Genomic DNA, 25581 nt, shown 5'->3' with positions numbered 1-25581 from the left:
TAGTATGTTAAGCAGGAACCAAACACGTCATGATGAAGCACAAACGCACCCCTTACGCTGGAAAGAGGTGAATGATTACCAGATCTGATTCACTCCACTCCTCCACTCATTTACACTTATATTACTTGTGTGCACCATCAACTCTCTGAATCATATTTTCCCCCTGATAACCTCTTACATAATTCCCAAGCCAGTATTTTTATTGGTTCAGAGTCAAATCTCCATACAAGGGCTGGTTGGCCTGAACACATGTGCCAAACTACTGAAGTCACAAAGATGTTAAATAACTCATAGAAGCAGTAAGATGCAAAGATTTAAACAGCGAAATGTTTTATCATCCCTGTAGGGCAGATGCATGTTTAGTGGAAATATTTTAACTGGGAGACAACACGTCTGACGAGCTCCTGCTGATTGTGAAATGAGTCTTCTGTCTTTGCAAAAATCCTCGATCAAGCTGCTCTTGAGCAGGAAACTTAGCCTCCAGCTGCTGTGTGGTTGTGCAAAAGGTAAAAAATCACAAGAACTACAAATAAAAATACACACTGGGCATGAGTCTCCACACCTGCACTGCCCCCTAGTGTTTAATCTGCATTATACAACAATATACTTCTACAGTCTATGCTGGCAGCTTCTCCTACACACAAACATCATGTGTGTTCATGTGTATGTTTGTGTGTGTGTACACATGTAATAAAGACAAGGTAGAGATGGAAAAAGCAATAAAAAAAAATACCAGTGTGAGTTTCCATTTATGGCTCATTTGTTTCTGCTGTGGAAACTGGCAACATTGTCTCCCCTGGACTAATTGTGTTTGTGTTATATTCTCAGTGACTTGCAGAAAACACGCTCACGCTAAATAACATGAGTTGGGGGTTTCGACACTCACATTGCTGAACTCTTTCACGTGTCATGGATCAGAAACAGCTGAAATTACACTCTGGATCTAAAACAAGTACAGGAAGAAAGATATTCTGGGATTAAAGCTACATACATGCACACATATATGACACCTGCACTGTGTACATGATAGCATAGCATAGTAAAGACATGTATAAGAGGAGAGGATCTTCCCTTATAGAGGCTGGAACATGACACCACATCCAGTTGCTATAAGACAGAGAGAAAGGGACATTCAAGACCTCTTGACATATATAGGATTACAGATCATGTGTGAATGTCTGTGATGCACACTGGGCCATGTGTGGCTGTATGTCAGCCTGTCCACACTAGTGTTAGTCATTGTGGACATCCTACTGTGTGCTGGGTTTCACTGAACCGCCGCTGCACTTTGGCTCTGTCAGACAAAAAGATATATGAAAGGTTACATAATGCTGTCCAGAATAAGATGCTATTTAATGTTTAACCTTCATTTTGAAACTATTTAAAAAGTAAGAAATACTGATTGTGTGTGCATGATTTAGACAAAAAGATGCACAGAAACTAACACACAACACTTTGTGTCACAGACTCTTTGAACTGCTGCCATCTGGCAGGCGCTACAGAGCTGCCAAAACACGAAACCACCAGATTCAGAGACAGTTTCTTTCCATTGCCATCAGCACACTAAATAAAAAAGATATCAGATAATGTTTACCACTGTCATTCTGCCATCCACTGAGCACTTTGCTGCACTTTTAATACTTTTATATTTATCTTTTTATAGGATTTTTATCACTCACTGAGCGCCCTGTGTCTTGAGATTTTATATTCTTTGTTGGAATGAATCAGTTGAATGTCACAACTAATGTCAATAAAGGCTTTTTAGTTCTAGTTCTAGTTTTGTTTTTAGTCCCATTTTTCAAAGGTTTACGTCAAAGATCAAAGACTTGGATGCACTCAAAAGACTTATTTCTGTCAAAGTCTGGTCCCAGATTTGTTTGAGCACTTCTCCTTCTCCAAGATAATCCATCCACCTGACAGGTGTGGCATATCTGCAGTCCCTGCAGTCAGCATGCCAGTGGCACACTCCCTCAAAGCTTGTGACGTCTGTGGAGTCAGGTGATAAAAACTTCACATTTGAGTGGCCTTTTATTGTGACCATCCCAAGACATACCTGTGTAGTAAACATGCTGTTTAATCAGTGTCTTGTTAGCCACACCTCTCACGTGGATGGATTCTCTCGGAAAAGAAGAAGCGCTTACAAACATGGATTTTACCAAATTTGGGACCAAAGTTTGAGAGAAATAAATCTATTGAGTGCATAAAAAGTCTTAGATCTTTAACTTAAATATGTGGAAAGATGGGAACAAAAATACAGCTGTTTAGTGAAAAACATGTTGTGTTATATTTTCATTTCATTTATATCATATAATTCAATATATAGACATAAAGTCAAATTTCTGTGTTCAGCCTATATTTCTAAATCTTTTCTTAATATTACAGAGATATCATTGAAGTGACACAAATGTTTTGTCATTCTACGCAGAGATCTATTTGTAGACCAGCTACTTTAAGTATAATTCACATTTTGTCCTGACATTGTAGAGCATTGTCATTGTTTCATTCAAGCCTTCAATCAAAGTGTTTAGAAATCTCACACAAAAAAGCAGCACTTGGAGCAAACTATTTAAACAGTGTTTTCTCATCAGTATTTTATGCATTTACATTATTTGGAAAAGACAGCGCACCTCTGACCTTATTGCTTTCAGCTGTCAGACAAATACTCTCGGCATTACTTCAGTGGCATAACATGATCATATTAAAATTAACAGCCATCTTCAGGTAAGTTTGATCACCTGAGAACAAGCTGTTGCTTTTGATCATTAGGTCTTTCTGGAAGTTGTTCCTACTAGATTTGACTGCAACATGAATACATCAATGAGGCACTGAAAATATGTACTACACATTAAAAGATGTTTTTCCTACATCCTATTTGTCTCTGCTTTAGTGTCAAGGCTGCTACTCAGTTCAGTGTTATGTTATGTTATAATATTTCATTTTACTTTATTTTATTTTATTTCATTTTATTTATTTTATTTTATTTTACGTTTCATTTCATTTTATTTTATTTTACTTTTTTATATTTTCCTTTATTTCAATTTATATTTTATTTTGTTTTATTCTTTTCTATTTTATTTTGTTTTATTTTATTTTATATTATATCAAACACAATATAAACTACAAAGCACTCAGAGAGCACATAGTATCTCCCCAAGACTCCTAAACTTGTAATTTTAATGAAAGAAAACATTTAATCAGCATTTGGACCAGATTTTGTGTTAAAACACACATAACAATACACAGTGATCCTATATCAGTGATAATGTTCATGATTTTTGCAAACGTCTAAATCTTGTCTGTGAATATTTTGAGTTTTGTATGAACAAAACATTAAGTTATGGTCTACATATTTAAATAAATCACGTTGTGCTACCCATTCATCCAAACATATAAAGTACCAGATTTTGTGTAGATCAGATAAACTGATAGAAGTGGTGAGAAAATGTTTAATGAAATTCTGTGCAGACAATAATACACACTGGTAAAAGGAATCCAGGGAGAGAAAAATGGCACCCACTCCTCATGATTCAAGAGAAATGAGTAAAACGTGAAAAAGTGCTTCATAAATGGCCACACAGTGGCACCATTGGATTCACATTCACACCTGAAATTACACCAATTCCATTAATACTTTTAAAGCAGTTTTTTGAGATATCAAACAAAACATCAGACAGAAATGCAAACAAACACGACCAAAAACAAAACCTCCTTGTTCAAGATAGCAACAAGTGAGGGAGTGATGCGCACAGGATCCCATTTTAACAATCATCATACAGAATCAAATAAAAATCTACAATGGGTCTTAAGTGCTTTAGTGGCTCGTAGAATGTGCTGGCGTTGTAGCTTTGAGTATGGTGCTATTTGTGCAGCTGTTATCCCCTCTGTCCCATCATCACATCCATTATCACAATAAAAAACACAAGCTCACAATAAAAAAAAAAATCTTTGAAACTTTATAAACTCCAGTGTCAGCTCACTCAAGTCCATGAGGCAGTTCAGTAAACAACACTGTCCATAACTTCAACACAGCCACAGTGTGATGGTCCTGGTTTATTGTGACTGTGTTTGTGGTTGAACCATGTCCGAGGGAGGTGGAGGTGTGATGGGATACACAGGGACGCTGTACTCTGTGTAAGCAGGGGGAAGATCCTCAGGCTTCAATCCCAGCTGAAACACACAGACAGAAATGCAAAGTTACAATCTGAATACCAGAAAACACATGTTGAGGTAAATGTTCATTTTGCAGTAAATTTTGAAGGCAAAAAGAGCTGTAGGCAAAATCAGAATGATTATTTGTGTCATTTTGTGCCATAATCACCTCATTATAGGATGGTGGGGGCCCACTGTAGGCTGCATTGCTATACTGTGGTGGTGTGTGGTTCTCTTGGCTGTATCGAGGTGCCCTGGGGTGGTCATCGCCGTCCTGGTGTGACATGCTCCCATGGAAGGGGATGAAATATATTGGAGGAGGGCGCCCGTCCTGCTCAGTGCGTCGCCACACCTCCCTCTCTATCTGCTCCTCCCTGTAGCGACTGCACGCCCTGCAGAAGGTCGTGCAGAACATGATGGAGAGGCCGAAGCCCAGCATGCCCAGGAAGATCCTTGAAGAGACAGTAGAGGTGGAGGAGATGGGTGAAAAACATTGGAAGATGAAGAGAGGAAAGAGAAAAGGTAACGAAGGAAGTGTCAACGGGGCGATGGATGAGTGAGAGGAAAGACAGGAGCCAAAAAATACAGAAAAATAAATAAATAAAACCGCAAACCTCTGAAAATAAATTGAACTACAATGCAAAAACACCTGTGCAGTTAACACACATAATGAAATATAAGGGATTTTTATATGCCTTTCAAATTCCAAATAAGTTTATCTAAATGTCTTCTAGTAGAGTTTATACCTCTCTGGGCTCTAGCAAACCCCAACCCTATGTAACATCATATGTAGAATAACATACTGTACATTTCTTTGTCTCTGAATGACTTTTTGGCACAGAAAATGAACATTGTATTTGTAATACACAGCCCAGATAACATAAAACATTGAATAAGTCATAGAATTATTTCTATTTTTGCCACCTCCATCAAATGTGCAAGCTCAGTTTGTGGTAAAAAGTTAGTTATTCTCAATCTTATACAGCACATCCAGCTGTTGGCTCTGTGGGACCATGTAATGACGAAGTAAGGTCAGCAAAACAAAAGGGATGAATTAAAAGAAACTTGTAGATGAAAAGAAATGCGTCTTACTCTAGAATGGGAATGTAGTCAAATGGCATCCTCGGAGCTTTGTGGATAAACTCCTGAGTCCGAAAAACACGGAATGAACCTGAAGGGGAAACAGGCACAGCATTTAATACTGATACAGCCATCCATCACACCCTTAATTCATGTTTTAAAAAAGCATTTTATCTCTCTATAGCTGCCAAGTGGCAATCTCAGGGGCTGAAGAGCAAATGCAGTTCCTCAAATGGCCACATGAGGCTGGCTCCAGGACACAGGCAATCCCAAAATACCAGTCTTTATGGCAGATATAACCAGTTACTTTGAGTGACAGGTGGTTGCCATCGGCTGATAAGTTGCGACAACTTTGACTAACCCTTCCACGCACAGTTGTCACTACAGTGTACAGCAATTTAAAAGCCTTTTTCTTGTATGTGCATTGGTTTTGATACTGTAATTGCATGTAATTCCTTACAGTGGACCCTAGCACGTGATGCCATACACTGCCACCCACTGGCCAGGTGTTGTAAGTGCAACACACATCTCTCAAAACCAAGATGGCCGACGGGATGCAGCAAATGTTGTGCAGCTCAGGAATATTTTGCCTATCCTTCTCTAATAGGAGACCCTTGCTGCTAAATACAATTTGGTAAGTAAGTGGTTGAGTAAAGATGTAGCCACAGCTGTTAGCTGCTGTTTTCTGTTGATGAAAGTTATCTGTAACATTTTGGTGACATAAAAAAATGTTGTTCAGTTTTTGTTTGTACTAAAAGATGCTCTCAGGAGTTGGAGTTGGATGTTTAGTTTTTATGCTAGGTCCATTTTGGTTAAGTGGTTTTAAGCCTGTTTTTGCAAGTGAAAATTAGCATTAGCATTATCACATTTAACTATAGACTATAGCTGGCAGCTGGCAGCTAGCACTAGGGTAGCTCCACCCTCTCGTCCAAACACGGTGTCTTCTAGCTCCAAAAATCTAAGATGGCGACGGCCAAACTCAAGGCTTCAAAACAGGAGTCTACAAACCAATGGGTGACGTCACGGTAACTATGTCTCTCATTTTTATACCGTCTATGATAGTTGCTTAACTTTATAGACTGGAAACATGCTCGCCTTATATTATTGTTTTAAGGTGTGGCCATGATGCAAAAGTTTCCACATTTGTTTTCCTCCACCTGCATCAACACGAAGATATACTTTGAACTTAAGACTCATAAATGTTTTGTCCAAGACACCATGATCCGAGAGTATTTTACTGCCTGTCTGTACTTGTAGGTGGAGAGATACTAGACTTATAGATCTCTCACTGGAGGACAGTTTCGCCCACAGTAACCTCATAACGTTTAGGGTTGGTGTTATTATGCAAAGATCTGATGATTGCATTTGTTCCACTGGGCTTGGGAACCTGTCAGGTCATCAACAGGAATATTAAGGTAATAGTTTATAAGGAGGTCAGGTGTTGATGCCAAAGCCTGGCACAGCATAAGGTGTGGTCTAAATTTAACTGAGCCTTGTTCTTGAATTTGTCATAAACTAAGAAGGGTTAGGGTTAGGTTAGGCCTTTTTCACATAAGGAATTTTGACATGGCACAGAAGGAACAATACAGGTGTAAATAATGAAATAAATGATGGCTGAATTCCATTTAGCTGCTTTGATTTTAAGGATCCTTGTGTCCTGCATGCTCACTGTCACTCTCACTGACACTTTAATACAGCATTATTAGCATTAATAGTTACACCTGTGCTTTTCCTACTATGACAAGTGAAAATGTTTTCTGTTAGAAAGGCCTATTACCTGAAAAATGTATTGTTATAAGCTAAAAAGTGGGCTGGCCTTGGTTTATGAAAAGCTAATGTTCTAGACAGGGTTGGTTAGTAATAAAGTAGGCTACATATAATCTGGATTACATGATGAGGGCACACAACATAAGTAAAATAAGTCACTATAAACATTGTTTTATCAGATTATAGTTACATTACCAAGGATAACTTGATTATATTTTTGATTCTGTCTTGAAAATATGGGAATTTTGAAATTACGATATTTCTTACGTGACAACCAATACTCTATAACTCATGAAAAGCATGTCTGACATTGAGGGTTTCTCAGATGCATGCTCCACTTCATGGCCATAATTGTGGTGGGGTGTTTCGTTAATGCAGTGTGTTTCAGGGTAAGCATTTAGTGCGAGTGAATGCAGCCCCAGACCTGCCTATTGGCTTCTTTTTGATCATTTTAGTAAAACATTTGATGTATTTCGACATCATGTCTCTGTCCTTGTTTCAGTAACGAGTCTGTGTGCCCTGTCTCTAATTTTCAGCTCAATTTAAGGTTCTTGAAAAAATATTTCCTAGGGCGTTGACGGTCCTCTTCCTACTTTTTACACTTACTGCCCTCGCCACAAAATTAATTTGATGTGACCGACTGTAACTGCTTTTATTTACACTGAAAATGTTTTCAGATATTTAAGACAAAACAAATGTTTGGGGAACTTAAATGTTTGTGGCTACGGCCATTTTTTTTAATTCTAAGGTGCAATATTTTCAATATTTGAGTTTAAAGTAATACAAAATTCAGATTAGATTACATCATTTTTTGTAATCCATAGGTTTGCATTACTATTAACAAAAAATGCCATGTAATTTGTATTTAGTAACTGATTACATGATTTTTTTATTATTAATATTTTATTTTATTTTTTCATACATTATTTTTTCAAGCCCATTTTCATATAAACAGCTTATTAGCTTTTTAGTTTACAATTCCTTACAAAAACATTTTTCAGTCAGTCTTAAAGGGAAAATAAACAAAGAAAAATATGAAAGATATAAACAACCAATACACTCACAGTTAAATAACGATAGAAAAAAAGGGAAAAAATAGTTAAAGACATGTGGGCTAACTAATAGCAGAAGATAATAACTAATACGTTCTAATAATCTCCTACACTTTAGTAGTAACTGAAGTAATCTGACCCAACATTGTTTTGGGACAGCAACAAGGACACAGGACAGCAACAAAATGACACCAATCAGGTCAGCAATCAGTGACATACAGACTGTCACATACTATTAGTCAACAGATTAGTCACAGGTAAAGCACTGCTCATGTCATTTATATCAAATCAGCATTAAACAGCTTCAGATCAACACCCCAAAAAGTGTTCCAGACACACGGGACACATTTCCCTGCCTCAGGATCCACTAACCTACAGAGCAACCAGCTCACTGTTATCAAGCTGTAACTGCTGCTATGATGCTGCTTAACTTCCTGTCATACGAGGTGGAAATTACAAGGAACTGTGCAGCTGTATATTCAGCGTTTATTACAGATTTCAATCAATGTTTTGATACGTGCTAGCATCAGCTTCTCAAGGAAGGAGACAGATTTTGATCAGAACTGACTGAACGTTCAGCCTTTGCCGCCTGAACTCCTAGTGCAGATCAAGTCCTCAACATGATGTGTAATCTGTACGCAGAGGGAAACAAAAACCCTGTCCATATTTTCAAGTGGTCTAAACATTACCTAATTATTTATGATGTTCTTAGAATAGAATAGAGTGCTGAATTAAACAAAGGCAAACAACCAAAAAAAAAAAGCCACAGAAATCGAGTTAGGAGAGGTCAAAATTCACATCACATGATCAGTGAGCACATTGGACCAGGTGCCACGTCTGTTAATACTGACTAAACAAACAAATGGCTCCAAGTAAACTTTCTTTGAGATCATCAGATTAAGTTTGATCAGTTTTCAGTATTTCAGCTCCACATTTCACAGACAGGAAGCAGAAAGACAAACTCCAGGCTCTTACCTTCAGTCCAGAGACGTCTCTCTTCAGGTGTGCGACTGGGAGGGAAAACTCACTGGAGCAGAGTGCAGTTTCTATTGTGGGTGCTCTGATGAGGGGGCGGTGTGTCTGTTTGCGTGTGTGTATGTGTGTGTGTGTGTGTGTGTGTGTGTGTGTGTGTGTAAAGGCACTGAAGTGAGTTCAAAGCCCAGTATGTGTATCAGCCCCTGAAACACCCTCAGAAACTAAAGCAGTCTTTATTTTATTAAGTGTGTTTAAACTTGTGCTTTTCTTAAAGTGTTATTTGTATGAATATATGCTCATATATTTTAATGTGTTTGTGTGTGTGTGTGTGTGTGTGTGTGTGTTTTATCAGTTGGTAGGTGTGTTTTATTAGTTTGTGCTAAAGGTCCATCAGAAGAATTTATGGCAGCATTAGAGGATTTAAAGTAACAGCTACCTTCCTCCTCAAGGCCTCAGCTGAGAGACAAGGTGCCTGAGAAACAAGAGCAGATTAAAACTCCTAAAAAAAAACAATCATAACCTGCAACTGAGAGGCTAAACGTTTGTTTCCCAAGTCAAACGAACCTATATTTTGAGGTTAATCTGTGTTTACGTGAGAAAAGAGTCAATACTGGTACTCCAGAGTCAAAGCAACAGGTGAAGACACCGCTCTTTTATCTTTGGTCTGAGACACTGCCAAAGCAATTTGTCCTTTCTCCTACCATCCTGAGGGAACAGTAGACATTGAGCCATGTGTGCATGTAAACCCTCATGAGATTGGTGAGAGTGCTCATGCCAATTTATTAAAAAAAAACAACAACAAAACTTGATCCACTTAGCTTTAGCAGGGTGAAAGCATGACTTCATGGGATCTTTTGTGACTAAATTTGAGCGTTGTGTCTTTTATTTAACTAAGTATTATTACTGTTATTGGATCAGGTTTAAAGGGGCACTCCAGCAGTTTAATACTGCACTTCCATAAAGGAGGGGCACTTGCAAAAGACACAGTGACAACGAGCCTCCAAAACCTCTGCATCCTACATTTACCATAATGCAACTCAGCACCCATGCGTCTCCATCTCCAAACTAAACCAATACACACAGCTTTATGCTGTTGGCTGTGGTGGCTCACACTGTTAGGCTTGGCACCTTGTCATAGAAACATCAGTTTGCTGCAGGTGTCCATGTTTTCCAGAGTAGAAGCGCTCAAACACAATCAGATTGGAAGTCCAGAATACTGACTCCACATTGACTTGCAATTAACTGCAGCATTATAAACGCCACGTCTGTTTTCCAAGCAGGCTTTCTGTTAAAAAGTTGTAGTCCTCAAACCCACGCAGAGATAACCCCTGATCACCTCACTGTGACATTATCAGAGGTGACATCATTTTCAGAGACTTGACATGCAACTGTTGTCATCGGCCAAATTGTTCCCCTTTACAGACAAGCACTCCTGGAGTTGTTCAGCCTCCTGCTCTAGTTTTTTTTTTTTTTTATACTGTGCCAGTGTGTGTTCGTGTGGCTGCATAGAAACACAGGTGATTCAACAGATTGTAAAATCACCACACAAGCCTGGATACGTGATTTTTTACTGCTGGCAAAGTGTCTGACTGGCTGATCAGATTGGAAAGGTACAAAGGTTACAGCCATATAACTCCCAGGGCTTCACATGCAAAGGCTAACAATATTACTGAGATAAAAATATTACAATACAATAAAAAAACAAAAATACAAATAGAAATTTAGTCAAATTTACTTTATTAATCCAATATCTAATGAAACCAACACATATCATCCTTACAAAATAACTGAATTTCTATGAATCCTGGTCAACACATGATTTTACAGTAGCATAAAGATAAGGCAATCACTGCTGTGTTGCCAAAACTAAAGAGTTTTTTGAAACAAACCTTTTGTCAGTTATTTGTGAATTTCAACAAAGTTAAAAATGCTACCAAGACAGTCCAGTAGTGTCAGAATTTATGTTCCCAATATTGGAAACTTAAGCAAATAGTGCAAAGAAATTGTATCTGATCTGATGTTACAGCAGTGTGTTCTTGAATTTTAAAAATATTTATGTTGATTGCAGTTCAACACCTTTGGCTGTGCAAAAGTCTAAGAAGTGCATTATGGAAAATTCTGTTACAAATAATTGTTTCACGGTGCAGCTGCAGCATTTTTACAGAAGGTTGGAGGCAGCCTTTTCTTCCTGAAGGGATCTTTTTATTTATTAATGTTTGGCTTTTTTACAGTAGGTGAGAAGGAGTGGTCTGATGCCTAAATAATATTTACTATTTGTACAACAACATACATTATTCATTCTGAATTCATAACGTAGCACTGATGAAAATGAACTTCACACAGGAAACCCTGCATTCATTTTTTTTTTTTTTTTTAAATCTTAACATCACCCACACCCACTTCACGAAAAAACAAACAAACCAACAAACAAAAAACATGCACACACACACACACACACACACACACACACACACACCCCGACAAACATACAAACATACACAGTCAGCTCTGAGCACAAATGTTCGGGTGTCAAGAGTGCTTTCACTCTGCTTTTTTCTCACTCATGTCACCTCCTCAAACCTTTACCATTTGCGGCTTCTTTGAAGAAATCTACATTACCTTAGATCTCTTGAACCTGAGACACATCTCCATCAAACAACAGTTTGAGGCTTTAGTTTACAGAGGTGGCAGAACGTCATTGTTTTGCAAGTCACAGTTAAGTCCTAAGTGTTGACACATCAGTGTCAAGTCAGGTCAGTCAGGTTAGGGGAAATTAAAAGTATGCATGACACAGCATGCACATGTTTTTGTTTGTTTTGTTTTTTATCTTTATGTCTGGAGAGGGAAGGTTAAAATTAAAATTTAAGGTTGTTTGAATTTTTGCTTCAAATGTAAAGTCATCAAATTTGTGATTTAAGTCTGACTCCAAGAGATGCTTCAAGCTGCGCTCGCAACCGTACCTCTTGTAGTTTCTGTCTGAAGCAATGCAACTGTCCAAACTTTCCTGGAGCTATAAATCTTCATGCACAATTCTGTGGCTGTGTTTGTCCAGCCAGGCCTGCAGCACAGGAAGGTTGGCGTCCATCCAGCGGATGTTATCTTCAATAGTCTCGTAAGCCTGCTGGATACACCTCATCTCTGAGCCCGTCTCTTCAGTCAGAGAGCCAAAGAAACTGTGTACCTGAGCACATACAGGGTAGATAGACTTATAAACATGTCCAATATTTGAGATAACTTCGGCAAAATTGATTTAATAAATACGCTAGCCAAGAGCAAAGGAGTTAATTTTGTGTAGTCAGACAATGCACAATTTTAATTTCTACAGTTACTAAGTGACAGATTCAGAGGAATGTACTGTATTTAGCTACTTAGAATGGCACACTGCTGTTGAAAGTAGTCACCAGCTCTCACCACACTGATTTACAAGCTGCTCTTCTAGGCTACTAATTATGTTTATCATTTTAATCAGTATTTAATGAGAGTTTTGTGTTTGAATATCTCATATATATTAGGAAGATAATTACATAGAAGACAAAAAAAAATTGAGGGACATAGCCACGTTCTTGTGGCAACAGCAAACACACTAGACATAAGTAATGGAAGTCCAAAAGTATGAACACAGCCCTCCTCACCTCATCGAACATCTCCCTGGTAGAATACTGGTCGGTCACCCCAGTCACCAGGTATGAGATGGTGCTTGAGCCCAAGTCAAATCTGTGGCATCGAAGCAGAGACAAAGTTCAAAATTCAGAGTAACTGTTAACATTTCATGGAAAACAAGCATTTTAAGACCTCGATATGAACAAAAGCCAACTTATGGAGCTCTCAAAAACAACTGACTGCCTGCGAAAATACTGAAATTTAGATGCAGGTGATTTAACTATCTACAGGAATTGTATGACAGCAATTTTTTAAAGGGACAGTTCACCCCAAAATCAAAAAGACATATTTCCTCTTACCTGGTGTGAGTTGCTGAGTGTTGGAGATATCGGCCATAAAGATTGGCCATATTCCTGCCTTCTCTCAAATAATGGAGCGAGACGACACCTGGCTTGTGGTGCTCGGAGTGCCAAAAAATACATTTGAAAAACTCAGCAGCAATGTCTCTTTCCAGAAATCATGACCTGGTTTCTCAAGATAATCCACAGACCTTGTTGTGAGCAGTTTCATGAAGGAACTATTTTCCCTCAACCAAACTACACTTGCCAACCGCATCACCGCACAGAGAGAGATGTGCATCTACGCATGGACGAGAGGCTCATGCTCATGACAATGCGAGATGTAAACATTAATGGGATCCTCCTCAGCTGAGCTGTAATGTTTGTTAGCTCAGTTGTGCTAGGTGAGCTATGCACACTTCCCTCTGCGTGGTGATATGGTTGGCTGGTGTAGTTTGGGAGAGAGAAAATAGTTCCTACATGAAACTGCTCACAACAGGGTCTGTGGATTATCTTGAGTAACTGGGTCATGATTTCTGGAAACAGATATTTCTGTTGAGTTTTTAAAATGTATTTTTTTGGTGCTCTGAGCACCACAAGCCGAGTGCCATGTAGTTCTGTTATCCTGGAGAGAAGGCCGATATCTTTACAGCAGATACCTGTAGACTCACACCAAAATAATCCAAACTGATAAATACCACAACAGGTAAGAGTAAAAATATGTACTTTTGATTTGGGGGTGAACCGTCCCTTTATAATGATCTTGTTTTAATATGTTTTGCCCAACGCTCTTGGATTACATGTAGTTGCAAAACTTGTGTAAAAGAGAGGAATGTATATGATATGTATGACATGTATGAAGGGCTGACTGACTTCTTGATCAAGGTGTGCCAGTTGGCTCGGAGGAAGTCCCAGGCCAGTTTGTAGCCACGGGGGTTCTTGCTGACGGAGACGATCACGACTGGGAGGTCCTGCGTCTTCATTATCTCCCCGTGGAGGCTCTGCTCCATCATCCTGTAGACGGAGATAAAAGGTGAACATAAAAAAATGGTAACAGTGGGGAGTGAGTGTAAAAAGAAAGGGAAGCTAAATGCTCCCAGAAGTGTAATACAATGGACCCACCATTGGAGCTTGTCCTGCAGTGGGCTGACGGCCATTGCAGTCTTCATGCGGCTCTTTACAGACATTTGCAGCGAAGTGCGGTACTTCTCAAACAGGAAGTCCCACCCCTCTGGTGTACGAGCTCCAATCACAAACACGGCCATGGTGATGTCAACAGGGAGGCTAAAGACAGGGAAGGTTTCCAGCTCACTAACAACTATCTAAAAACGTTTCATCCCTACATACAAGTGCTTATAAAAATTGAACGCTCAGTATACAGACAGTAATTGTGAGAAAGAATCGTGCGCTATTTTATCACCACTGACCTCATGGTGCCGTCAGAGTCCTTCCACTTGTTGAAGAGCTCGGTGGCTTTGGCCACACAGGGTTCGTAGTTCCTGACGCAGCCGAACAGCAGCAGGTAGCTCCGCAGCACTCGCTCAGACACTGATCCAGAGTCAGTCCACTCCTGCCGAGCGATCAGCCCCCGGAACAGATCCACAATGTAGCCCTGAGAAACACATGCAGTCTGTATATGAACTTATTCATAATCAGTCCATTCTCAGTCCAAGTTTTAACTTAATTTTTTATTGAACTGTTGTATTCTGGTTCCTGAGAGGAATTTTGCTTTGTTTGAACTGCCAGAAGTTAATGGAGCACTCTGCTTATTCAACATGTGAACAGTCCATTGTTTTCCAGGCTTTTCTAGTGCTTACGCAGAGAACCATGACTAAGTGTGGATGGTTTTCTTGCTACACAGAAGCAGCACTAGAAGTTTAAAGGTTCCTTGTGGAGTTAGTGACTTCTAGTTGCACTATGGAGCAGTTTTTCCATAAGTGGGCTTTTTGTTTGTCTCGTGCACACGGGCGCACATGCACCTTCCTGCCAGTGGTTTTACAATATTCCACTGATCAACAGGTGGCAGTAATGAGGCATAAAATGCACCAATGCACCAGTAAAAGCAGTCAGTGGGCAGTTGGGTTTCCACTTGTTTCTGAAGTTTCAGCATCTGTAGTCATCACTCTTTTCTGTGTTTGTTTGGCCATAATAACCTTTTTCTTGCTATGCTAGCAGAAACCAGAAAAAACAATATGCAGCTTCACACACACGTGAGTTAAAGTGATAGTGCACCCAAAAATGAAAATTCAGCCATTATCTACTCACCCATATGCCGAGGGAGGCTCTGGTGAACTCTAAAACTTCACCAGAGCCTTCCTCAGCATATGGGTGAGTAGATAATGGCTGAATTTTCATTTTTGGGTGCACTATCCCTTTAAAGAGTGAGCCTCTTGTGCTATCTCCTTCTACCCTCTGGCAGACCAGCCACTGTTGGTTAATGGAAAACCCGCCACTACCTGTGCACCACTACTGATTTTCTTCCAGGAATGTCATCACAGCCACAGAAAATGTTCGAGATTATTACTTTAAGGCAGACTGGTATGCAAGACTTTATGCATTTTATAAAAGTACATGGTCTGTTTTGTGCCATGCTGCCTTCACTTACCTTCATCTGGTTCTCCAGAGCAGCCATGTCTCTCTTCTCCATCAGTTTGTAGAGAGGTACGAGCTCTCCAAAGCCCTGAGTCACGGCCATGATCTCAGTCTCTTTGGACAGGTACAGAGACAGCTCCAGCGCCGTGTCCAGCCTCACCGTCTTTGTTCTGTGGCACATGACAGACCAAACATTTAATTTAAGTTTATTTTAAATATTTAAATTACCAACACTCCCTTTTCTATGATAATGTTGGTACGTGGCTAAATGCTTTTTTCTTATGGGAATTGTCCGCTGGATTTTAATTCAGCTCCTTCACTGAAACTACAGTTATTTTGTGATGCAGAAAAAACAGCAGATGAAACTGTTATTGTCAGATCTTTTAACAGACCTGACCAGCTGGAAGACGTTGTGGATGAGGCTGGCACGGTCGTTGCCGCTCAGGGCCGTGTGGTTGTGTTGCAGCAGTTTGATAATAGAGTTCCACCCCTCGCCTGCGTAGTGGACCATGTAGTAGCCGCTCATGTCCACATTGAACTTCACCCAGTCCACCTCCTCCGGCAGGTACAGGACATCTGCATGAAAGAGAGGAACCATGATTGACAAGGACTTGTAGCATTAATTTTTTTTATGAATAATAAAGGATAAAGAATATAAATACAGCAATATAAAAATCAGCCTCATCACACTGACTGAGCAACACACTCACCAGTTTTTGTTTTGAGCAGGAAGCGATGGACAGTGTTGGAGGCGCTGGTCATGTAGGTCAGTGGGATCTGCCAAAGGAATCTAACAACACAAAATGATCATTTAAAAAAATACTAATTTTGAATAAAATGGAGCACCCACTGAAACTAGACTTCAGATGCTGCTACACTAATACATCCAGAATGGAGCTGTTCAGCTGGTGTAGCGTTAAGTTTCTACTAAAGCATGTGCAGTATTTGAAAATTCCTCCCTCTGGCACAATCTGGTGGTCGTATAGAGAACGACACTTTAAAGTTTAAAGTTTACTTCAAATGCAGGAAAAGGGATGTCTGCCATGACTGAGACTGTGCACGCATGTCATCTGCCATAATACTCTCAATCTGACATTTTACCCTTCAGTGAGGGAGGGGTCGTCTGTCTTCAGGTAACGCTCCTGACTGAGCCTGACTTCACGACCTCTGACCTCCACAGTGACCAGTGGGAAGCCCTCCTGCAGCGTCCAGGTGTCCATGATGGCCCTGACATCCAGCTCATCATCGGAGTACCATTTCTACGTATACAAACACAAATACACACACACATAGATACACAATAATTAACATCATAAACAGTGACAGATATGTGGCACAGCTACATGAAGGTACTATAGAAACAGTTAGGAAATACAGAAATACTAAATTTGTGTAGTACGTTGCAAAGAATCATGTATGTTAAAGATTTCTGCTGGTGATCAGAAAAAATACATAGTGCGAAATTCCACTGATTATTTAAAGGGATAGTGCACCCAAAAATGAAAAGTCAGCCATTATCTACTCACCCATATGCCGATGGAGGCTCAGGTGAAGTTTTAGAGTCCTCACAACACTTGCAGAGATCCCAGGGGAGAGGGGGTAGCAACACAACGTTCAAACGTCCAAAAACAGATAATTGAAACCACAAAATATCTCCATACTGCTCGTCCGTAGTGATCCAAGTGTCCTGAAGCCCCGACATAAAAAGTTGTTTGGAAAAACGTCATTTGATCTCTGTTTTTAGCCTCATTGTAGCCTGTAGCTCTGACTGCCTCTCTGTACACCGCGTTCACGTGTGTGCACTTGCGCGAGACCATGAGACATGGGCACCGCCTTCAGCTTCAGGACACTTGGATCACTACGGACGAGCAGTATGGAGATATTTTATGGTTTCAATTAGGTGTTTTTGGTTGTTTGAATCTGGAGCGCCGTAAGCCTCCGTTAGGTGGAGTTGTGCTGCTACCCACTCTCCCCTTGGATCTCCGCAAGGGATGTGAGGCTGAATTTTCATTTTTGGGTGCACTATCCCTTTAAATAGTCAGAGTGGAATTTCACTATCCCTTTAAGCCCACTGATGTTAATGTAGCTATGATAACAAGAGTTTGTTAGCTCAGTCAAAGTGCTTTGTTGGACCTGGTTGAAACTTACAGAGGCTCCAGACTGGACATCGCGCTTGGAGCAGAATTCTTGGTGTTTCAATCGGCCTTCATCCAGACCATCTGAGCTGCAGAGCTGGAGGAGAGACACAGAAAACTTTAGCAGTGAATCAAAACAGCACCAACACTGGCAGTACTACTGATACTTCAGGGGTACACGAGCAGGAATATGAACTATGGCAAATTTTCTTCAAAAAATATTTTTATGACAAGCTGAGAAACAGGCAAAACACTCATGCGCAGGTGTCCAGGACAAATCCATTACTTCCATGACTGGCCTCACTCCTTACAGCTGACTGATTTTGGTTTACAAAATCCCAATTTACAGCACCATTTTCTAACCTCTGAGAGTCCACCTCACTAAAATGGATCAGTATTATAATTTCAGCATTGTAATTATGGTGTATCCCTCACACACATCATTACTCACATTGGTCAGGCTCTCCCACAGATGACTGTTGACAGTGTTCTGGTAGCTGTAGCGCTTGAGGTATCGGATGATGCCAATCTCAAATGCTTCAGGCGTCAGGAAGTCCCGCAGCATATTCAGAATACATGCTCCCTAAAAAACAAACACAGGCATGCTGAAAATGAACAATTTAAATCCTTTTTGTTGTGTGAATTTGTGCTTTTAGAAGTGGTTTTAACTGAATTTTAATGTTTTGTTTTGACTGCAGTTTGGGTTGAGATTTGGGAATGATTATTTATGCCCAAATCACTTTTACACAATATCCAAGTGCAACAACAGCAAATCGTTGATGCTCTGATAGAATGAGGCTGACCTTGTCATAAGAAACGTCATCAAACATCTCCTGGATCTGCGTGGGGTTTTCCACGGGGGTGGAGACTGGGTGGGAGGAGCTGAGGGAGTCTACCTCCATGGCCTCAAAACACTTCCCCAAGAAGAAGTCATCCTGGGAGAAGAGAGGACAGAAAATGTAAAAAAATATCTGAATTAGTATAAATAAGAAGGATACTGCACTGTATACTGTATGGCAGACAGAGGATCAGGCTAATTTGTGTGCTCTGACTGGTCGTTCTGTGCTCGGCTCTCACCACTTGCAGCTCTGGGTAGGTGATGTCCAGAGAAATAAACTCCATGAACTTTGCGAAACCCTCGTTGAGCCACAGATCGTTCCACCACTCCATCGTCACCAGGTTCCCAAACCACTAGACAGGAAGAAGAACATGCAAAAGCAGTATTTAGCATACAGATGTATCTTTAAGTTTAGAGATAGCGGCTTCCAACATCAATCATCTCCTCATAAAAGCAGAGCAATTTCTATTTGTACCGTCCTAGCCTGGGCAACTTTGTACAGAGCGCTGACTCGTGGCACCAATTAGTTCAAAACAGATGCAGGCCAGCTACCTGATGTGCGAGCTCATGGGCGATGACCTTGGTGATGCCCAGTTTGTCTGAAGCTGAGGACCTGTCAGGGTCGAAGAGGAGGCCCGTCTCTCTGTAGGTGGTCAGCCCCCAGTTCTCCATCGCACCCGACTGGAAGTCTGGGATAGCAGCCAGGTCTGCAGGAAACAACATCACGCACATAAATACAAATGCTTTTTTTAAGATATCATTTTAAATATATTGCTGTTTTAATGTCTTTAAAAACACTGCATGAATTGAAACACCCTCTGTATTTTCCATTTTTTAATATGTATACTTAATATGTATATGTATATAACAACAAATGTTATATCTAGTCAGAGCAAAGAGCACTTGCACTGTAAAATGCCTACATTTAAATTTACATATATGCAATGTTCATTCAAAGTGACCTCACATATCACAGTAACATGAGATAGGATGGATCCTGGATGTCTGCACAAAGGACAGACATTTGCCGTACAAACCACAGATCATAAGACCTCTGACTTTGACACACTGTTTTCAGTGGTTGGAGGGGTGGTCATTTATGCTGAGTCTGCTCAGTAGCAGGTTCTTTCTTAAGCTGAGTACAGTAAAAATACGTATATTACAACATGAAGCTCCAAATACTTCAGTCAGTTCTTTATTTTTACATGTATTTCCTCACCCTGTTTGGGAAGCGGGTATGGAATATCAAAATAGTCATCGTAGAAGTCCAACAGCTTGACGGCAGCATCCAGCGCAAAGGCTGTCTGGTCGATTTTCTCAGGCACAGCGTAGACTGATATCTGATGGCAATCACAGAGAAGAACTGTTACAGCAATATGTTAAGTTTTATCAGTGGAAAGATATTATGTGACAATGACTGTCTGTTGTCCTCCTCACATTGACACCATGCTGGGTGGTCTTGCTCACAGACAGGAAGTCAGACACAATGTAGGCCACCAGGTAAGTGCTCATTTTCACAGTGGTGTCGAAGTGATCTTCAAGTAAACCCCCCGGCAGCTCCACAGTTTTTACCTGAGAAATGAAGGCCTCGATTTTGTCAACCTGCTCTTACTTCAGTAATTCTTCATCCGTGCTTAAAAGATAACTTCTATATTTTTTGACTTTTTTCTCCTGTTTTTGTATTTAAGTGACTAATGGGAACAATACTTTTTGAAATTGATCTACATTGAGCGAGACAGCACTCGTGGCATTTTGCGCCATCACATTACTGTACGTCCACTACACCTTTTTGTTAAAGAGTAAGATCCTTTTTGTTTGACCCAAAACAGCCCCGAAATCGCCACCGCCTAACACACCAGACTCCATTTACATAAATAGTAATTTTAGCATGTAAACAGCCAGCACATTTTCACATGTAACTGGGTGAATTAAGAGTTCATTCAATCAAACCAGAGTTGGTGATTGCTGCAACAGTGGAAAGACAAACCAAGACAATTTTTGTGTGTTTTATTTTGTTTCTGTCAACTTGAAATGGTGTGTTTGACGATGATTAAATTACTGGTCTGGTGGGTTTGGTGATGGCAATTTCTAGGCTGTTTCTGGTTGAACAAAAAGGATTTTACTCTTTAACAAAAAGATTTATCTCTGCAGTGATCCTTGCCATAAACTGACAGCCACATGTCAGTGGCAGAAACAAGCACTTTTAGTAGAACATGCCCTGGCTGGCTACTTTGCACCCTGTTTCATCAGTGCTCAATACTGGATCAATTCCCAAAACTGTTGCTCCCTTAAGTCACAAAAACATGGGGAAATAGGGTGCAGGTAAATACCAAACTTCCCTGGAAAATAAAGTCAACTGATATTGCTGTGTTCATGTGTACCTTAGGCATGTTGGAAATGGCAATGTGGCGTGGCTCTCGTTTGATCCGTATAGTGAAGTTGGCTTTGAAGGCGGGCTCATCAAAACAGGGGAAGGCTCCACGAGCAAAGGTGGCTTCAAACTGCGTGGATGCCAGAACCCTAATAATGAAAATAGATAATAGTAAAATAAAAGTGATGTCATGTTTAACATAGCATGCTGTGAGAAGATTAGACAGCTCCTTTAAAAGAAATATAGAAAATAAGATATTCATGCTCTTACCGGACCTCCCCAGTGCTGGTGCGGTAGCTGCTCTTGTAGAAACCATGGAAGCTGTCAGACAAGTTGGCTGCGAACTCCATCTGAACCTCATACCTCCTACCTTTGGCCAGCACCGAGTCTGACAGCAGGGCGAGCTGATGGGAACGAGGATACTCCAACACCTGCAGAGGCCTGCTGCCTTCAGGTGTGAGGAGCAGCACATTGGATATCTGCAGCTTCTTGGAGTGGAGAACGATGGTGCTGGTGTCTTCGTGCACGTCCAGCTGGATGCGAACGACTCCGGTGAAGTCGAGGGTGGTCAGGTTGGGGTGGATGGTCAGGTCATAGTGGACGGGGGAGACAGTTTTGGGGAGTCTCATGCGGTCCCAGGGGAAGGGCTGGCCGTTGGTGGCTATGGGGGCATCCTTGGCTTGGCCTTGGTTTGGTAGCCCGGCTCCTGATGAGGGAGGGAAGGGAAGGAGGAGCAGCAGCAGGAGAGGTGCAGCTAACATGATGAAAGCAGGAAATCCTCTCACCTGTAATACAAATATACAAATGCATGATTATGTTCAGGGATATTCTCACTTCCTGAGGACCTGTTGATAGAGACAAGTCTTAGCCTTAGACTTTATTGTCTATTGAAAGATTTAGCATCACATTTCTTGGGTTTGACATTTTTAATAACCATTTAACTTTTATTAAAACTCAAAGCTGCATAGTTAATCAAACACACAGTGAACAACAAGGCACAAACACGACAGGTGAGCTGGAAGTGCAACACTTTCGATTTCACGCAAATGTCCATTCATTTATGTTCACGGATATCTGTCGAGAAAAACTCCTATTTCAACAAAACTCAGGCCTCATATCGTTTATTATCTGACATTCTTAACATTAAGCATTTGTTTTGTATATGTATAATATAGTGAACTTACCGTGTCGGCTTCAGCACTAAGTGTTCGCACATATAATCCAGGAGTGAAAGTGAAACAGATGAAGGAAGTGTTGCATGCTGGGAGAAACCACAGGAAACGTCCCCTGCGTCAGATTATTAGTTTTGGTTATTTAATGATCTGCAGCTGAGGTGACATGACTGTAATTAAAGATAGCTTCTTTTTTTTTTTTTAAATTTCAGGATGACATGTCATGCCTGCAACTTCTCCTGACAGTCCAGGAAGTATGAGTTACAAAGACTTCCGCCCCGCTTTTGTCCAAATGCAAACACATTTTCTAAAACTGTATAACTGTATCACTCCATTGTGGTTATAAAAGGTTGCCAACACAAGTGCGACTACACCTCACAGTAGGAAACAGAAGGAAACATCTACAGTGAACAGGAAGTTCCGTGTTGTCATGGGCTGCAATGACACATCTCACCAGTAGGGTGTGCCATTGCTTTAATAGTGGTTCCTGTAGTTTTATGTCTGATGAAGGTCGTCCCTCAGATACATGCATTTTACAGAACGAACTGAAATCAAACTGAATTATTTGTCCTTTTTCCAACAGCAGAATTTATTGCACAATTAGAAAACTCTTCCTCCCAGACTCCTCCATCCAGTGGTGTATGGTAGTCAGAATGGGCCCCGGTGCACACTGCATAATGACGGGCCCTAGTGCCAGGTTTTGCATCGAAACAACAACCTTGTATTTCATAGTCTCGTCACATGATGCAATTCATACTTTGGACAGCATCAACATACATATCACCAATCATCACTGCAAATCTGTATATGACAAACAAACCAAATCAAATAAGAAATTCATTACATTTTTAAAAAAAGTATTTATAGTTTATGTAAAATAAACGTGTAATTTTATTATAGATTTCTACTGACTACTTCACAAAAGAGGACACATTGACAGAGATAGGTTTGCCTTCTCGAGGGCATGTGTAGCAGATAACTTTTTACCTGTGTTCATCTTTGAACACAGGAATATTTCCGAGGTAGCAGGTTTAATCACTCTGCTCTGGAGATAGTGGGCCCTCCAACCACTCTCTACTGGGCCCCAGTGCAACCGCATTGCCATGAGCATCAGCAAAACACACAGTTTATGATTTATAGCCTGCAAACTATACTGTAGCCTATTCAGACCATATAATACATATAAAAAAAAGGTAATAAAAACTTCAATCAAAAGACACACAACCTTTAAAAGGACCCTACAGCTGAGTGTGATTTGGAACTTGTACTACAGGTGGATCATTTGAGAGTGGGTGGTTAACAAATAACAAATTACAAACATGAGTAAAACTGGTATTTTTTCATGTCATGTTTCTTTTTAAAACTGCACTTTTTCCTTTAACTTGAGTATACTTTTTAACCAGTGGTCTAAGTGGAGCTGCATGTCATGGAAGAAAATAAATGCCACTAAAGTAACAAAGAAGTATGGACGTAAGTATGGAAGTTTTGCTGGTTCCCTGAAAGTAAACTTTCTTCTGCTGACTTGTTGGATGATGTCACCAGTGGTGGATAAATAAAGACATTTCAAATTCATTTTCACATTCTTTACAGTTTACGATAAATGTACAGACACAGAAGAATGTGTGGTCAGAGGTTAAAAGTCAAAATTAAATGTGAAGACATGAAAACATGGCAGACTCTTAAGCGCTATATTGTAAGCAGCTGAACTTGCTTGAGTTTCTTGAAGACGTTTCCCTCTCATCCAAGAGGCTTCTTCAGTTCTAACAGACTGGTGCGCTGTCGCAGGCTTTAAACTCTGTGTGGGTGTGAACCCTTAGAAAGTCATTGAGTTCAAATGTGAGCTCTGAGCTTCAGAGTTGTTAAGGTCACATGTCATAGAGCCCCTCGGCTGTGACCTGGATGGCTGAAAATCTTCACAGACAACATGGCAAACTATTGACCTTGTCTTACACTATCAATCACATTGTCCTTTAAGATGACTGATGATTACCGTCACTGATTTTATATAGTGATGTAACATTTAAAGTAAGTGAAAAATTAAATAATCTGAGAGTTCTTGGACTCTTGACCATTTCACTTCATGCATATGATATTACTCAAGTAAAAAACCTGAATAACAAATAAAACTCTTTATCTATTATGTTCTCAGATTAAAACAATACATGTGAAATTCACTTTTATTATGGTCCTAAGTGACAAAAAGTTTTCTAAATCAGTCAAAAACATCTTAAAATGGGGCATTGGTGGCTTAGTGGATAGAGCAGGCGCCCCATGTACAAGGCCATTGCCGCAGCGGCCCTTTCACACTTAGCCTACCTGTCCATTAAAGGTAAAACACCCCCAAAAATATCTTTACAAAAAAAAAAAAAAAAAAACCCCATCTTTAAATAAATTTTCATAAGATTCTTTTTTATGCCTCCACGCTGGTAACAGCCGTGGCCAGAGGTGTTTCATGTCGTCATTATGTCCATCCCATTCTCAAGAACACAGTATCTTAAGAGTGTCTTAAGGAAATTTATTTAAAATTGGCACGTGTCCACTTGGACTCAATGACAACCTGATTAGATTTTGGTGAACAAGGTCACTGTGACCCCACAAAACATGTTTTTGGCCATAACTCAAGAATTCATACAATAATTTTGACAAAACGTCACACAGATTTCTAATAAAACAAAACTAAGAGATGACATTTTATATCTAAAAGGTGAAAGGTCAACTTTACTGTGACATCTAATGTTCTGCAAAAACACAAACACCACAAATGAGTCTGGACAGACACGGAGTGTAACTTGACTGGTTCGCAGAGGCAGACAACCGCGAGACGGTAATTTCAGTTTGTATATAGTTATATCAGCATGATCGCACAGGTTGAATATTGACCTAGAAAAAGTCATATGCCACCCTAACAAAGATAGGGTTTATGTGATGTTGGCATACAGAATGAAAGACATGTACTATTGCGACTCACAAGATCCATGAACAATTTTAGCCCCTCAAATGATCTTAGGTCATTTTTATAGGCACAGACAAGACTGTCCTAGTTATGTTGCATACTTGACTGAAATGTTGAAACAAGATGATGTTGTTTGGTATTTTTATATATATTTTATGTACTGACAGACTGTGTTGTACATTAGACAGTTGAACATAATGTTTTTATTTGATTATGTAAAGTTAGTTTATATGTTTATTTTTTCATGTTTATTAAGTCTATAAAGTAACTATTAATGTAATGAAGAATAGCTTTCATCATATCAAACATGCCCCAGCTGTAAGTAAAAGTCATTTTCACTCACACAGCTGTTCACTGTGTTATGAGGCCAAATTGGGGCATCATAAAAGGCAGTGGTCGAATTGAGGGAGATGAGGGGGGATGCCTCCCCTTTGTTAGAAAATTGACCAAAACGCATCCCCCTTGTTAATCTAGAATCTGTGTGTGCAGGCACTGATGTAATTTGAAGGGGGGACACAGGGGACATGTCCCCCGCACTGCTGCATTATTTGTGTTTTTT

General features: G+C 40.0%; 2 protein-coding genes across 2 annotated transcripts; both read right to left on the bottom strand.

Moving 5' to 3' along the window:
- Positions 1–3438: 3438 nt before the first annotated feature.
- On the bottom strand, positions 3439–5605 carry si:dkey-283b1.6 (uncharacterized). Its single transcript, XM_049578892.1, has 4 exons — positions 5591–5605; positions 5242–5320; positions 4319–4601; positions 3439–4167 (listed from the first exon to the last, which is right to left on the bottom strand). The coding sequence occupies exons 2-4, from the start codon at positions 5268–5270 to the stop codon at positions 4051–4053; spliced, it is 429 nt and encodes a 142-aa protein (XP_049434849.1). The 5' UTR covers positions 5271–5320; positions 5591–5605; the 3' UTR covers positions 3439–4050.
- Positions 5606–10743: 5138 nt separating this feature from the next.
- erap1b (endoplasmic reticulum aminopeptidase 1b) lies at positions 10744–22454 on the bottom strand. Its single transcript, XM_049579263.1, has 19 exons — positions 22082–22454; positions 21168–21682; positions 20908–21046; positions 19964–20098; positions 19746–19866; positions 19079–19233; positions 18766–18879; positions 18492–18623; positions 18140–18271; positions 17702–17785; positions 16655–16812; positions 16264–16343; positions 15946–16129; positions 15567–15723; positions 14389–14573; positions 14084–14245; positions 13835–13975; positions 12656–12737; positions 10744–12204 (listed from the first exon to the last, which is right to left on the bottom strand). The coding sequence occupies exons 2-19, from the start codon at positions 21656–21658 to the stop codon at positions 12034–12036; spliced, it is 2823 nt and encodes a 940-aa protein (XP_049435220.1). The 5' UTR covers positions 21659–21682; positions 22082–22454; the 3' UTR covers positions 10744–12033.
- Between the last annotated feature and the right edge of the window lie 3127 nt (positions 22455–25581).

This window comes from Epinephelus fuscoguttatus, linkage group LG6 (assembly GCF_011397635.1).
Source record: "Epinephelus fuscoguttatus linkage group LG6, E.fuscoguttatus.final_Chr_v1".
Taxonomy (NCBI): Eukaryota; Metazoa; Chordata; class Actinopteri; order Perciformes; family Serranidae; genus Epinephelus; species Epinephelus fuscoguttatus.
This window is presented reverse-complemented; position numbering and strand designations above follow the sequence as displayed.

What these genes read in the sequence shown, in the direction of transcription:
- erap1b (XM_049579263.1), bottom strand. Translation starts at nt 21,658, where the DNA reads ATGTTAGCTGCACCTCTCCTGCTGCTGCTCCTCCTTCCCTTCCCTCCC. An exon ending in ATACCCGCTTCCCAAACAGG is followed by an intron (nt 19,234 to 19,745) that starts GTGAGGAAATAC and finishes TGTTTCCTGCAG; the next exon opens with ACCTGGCTGCTATCCCAGAC. An exon ending in CCTACCCAGAGCTGCAAGTG is followed by an intron (nt 18,624 to 18,765) that starts GTGAGAGCCGAG and finishes CTCTTCTCCCAG; the next exon opens with GATGACTTCTTCTTGGGGAA.
- si:dkey-283b1.6 (XM_049578892.1), bottom strand. Translation starts at nt 5,270, where the DNA reads ATGCCATTTGACTACATTCCCATTCTAGA. An exon ending in GACTACATTCCCATTCTAGA is followed by an intron (nt 4,602 to 5,241) that starts GTAAGACGCATT and finishes TGTCTCTTCAAG; the next exon opens with GATCTTCCTGGGCATGCTGG. An exon ending in CCCCACCATCCTATAATGAG is followed by an intron (nt 4,168 to 4,318) that starts GTGATTATGGCA and finishes TGTGTGTTTCAG; the next exon opens with CTGGGATTGAAGCCTGAGGA.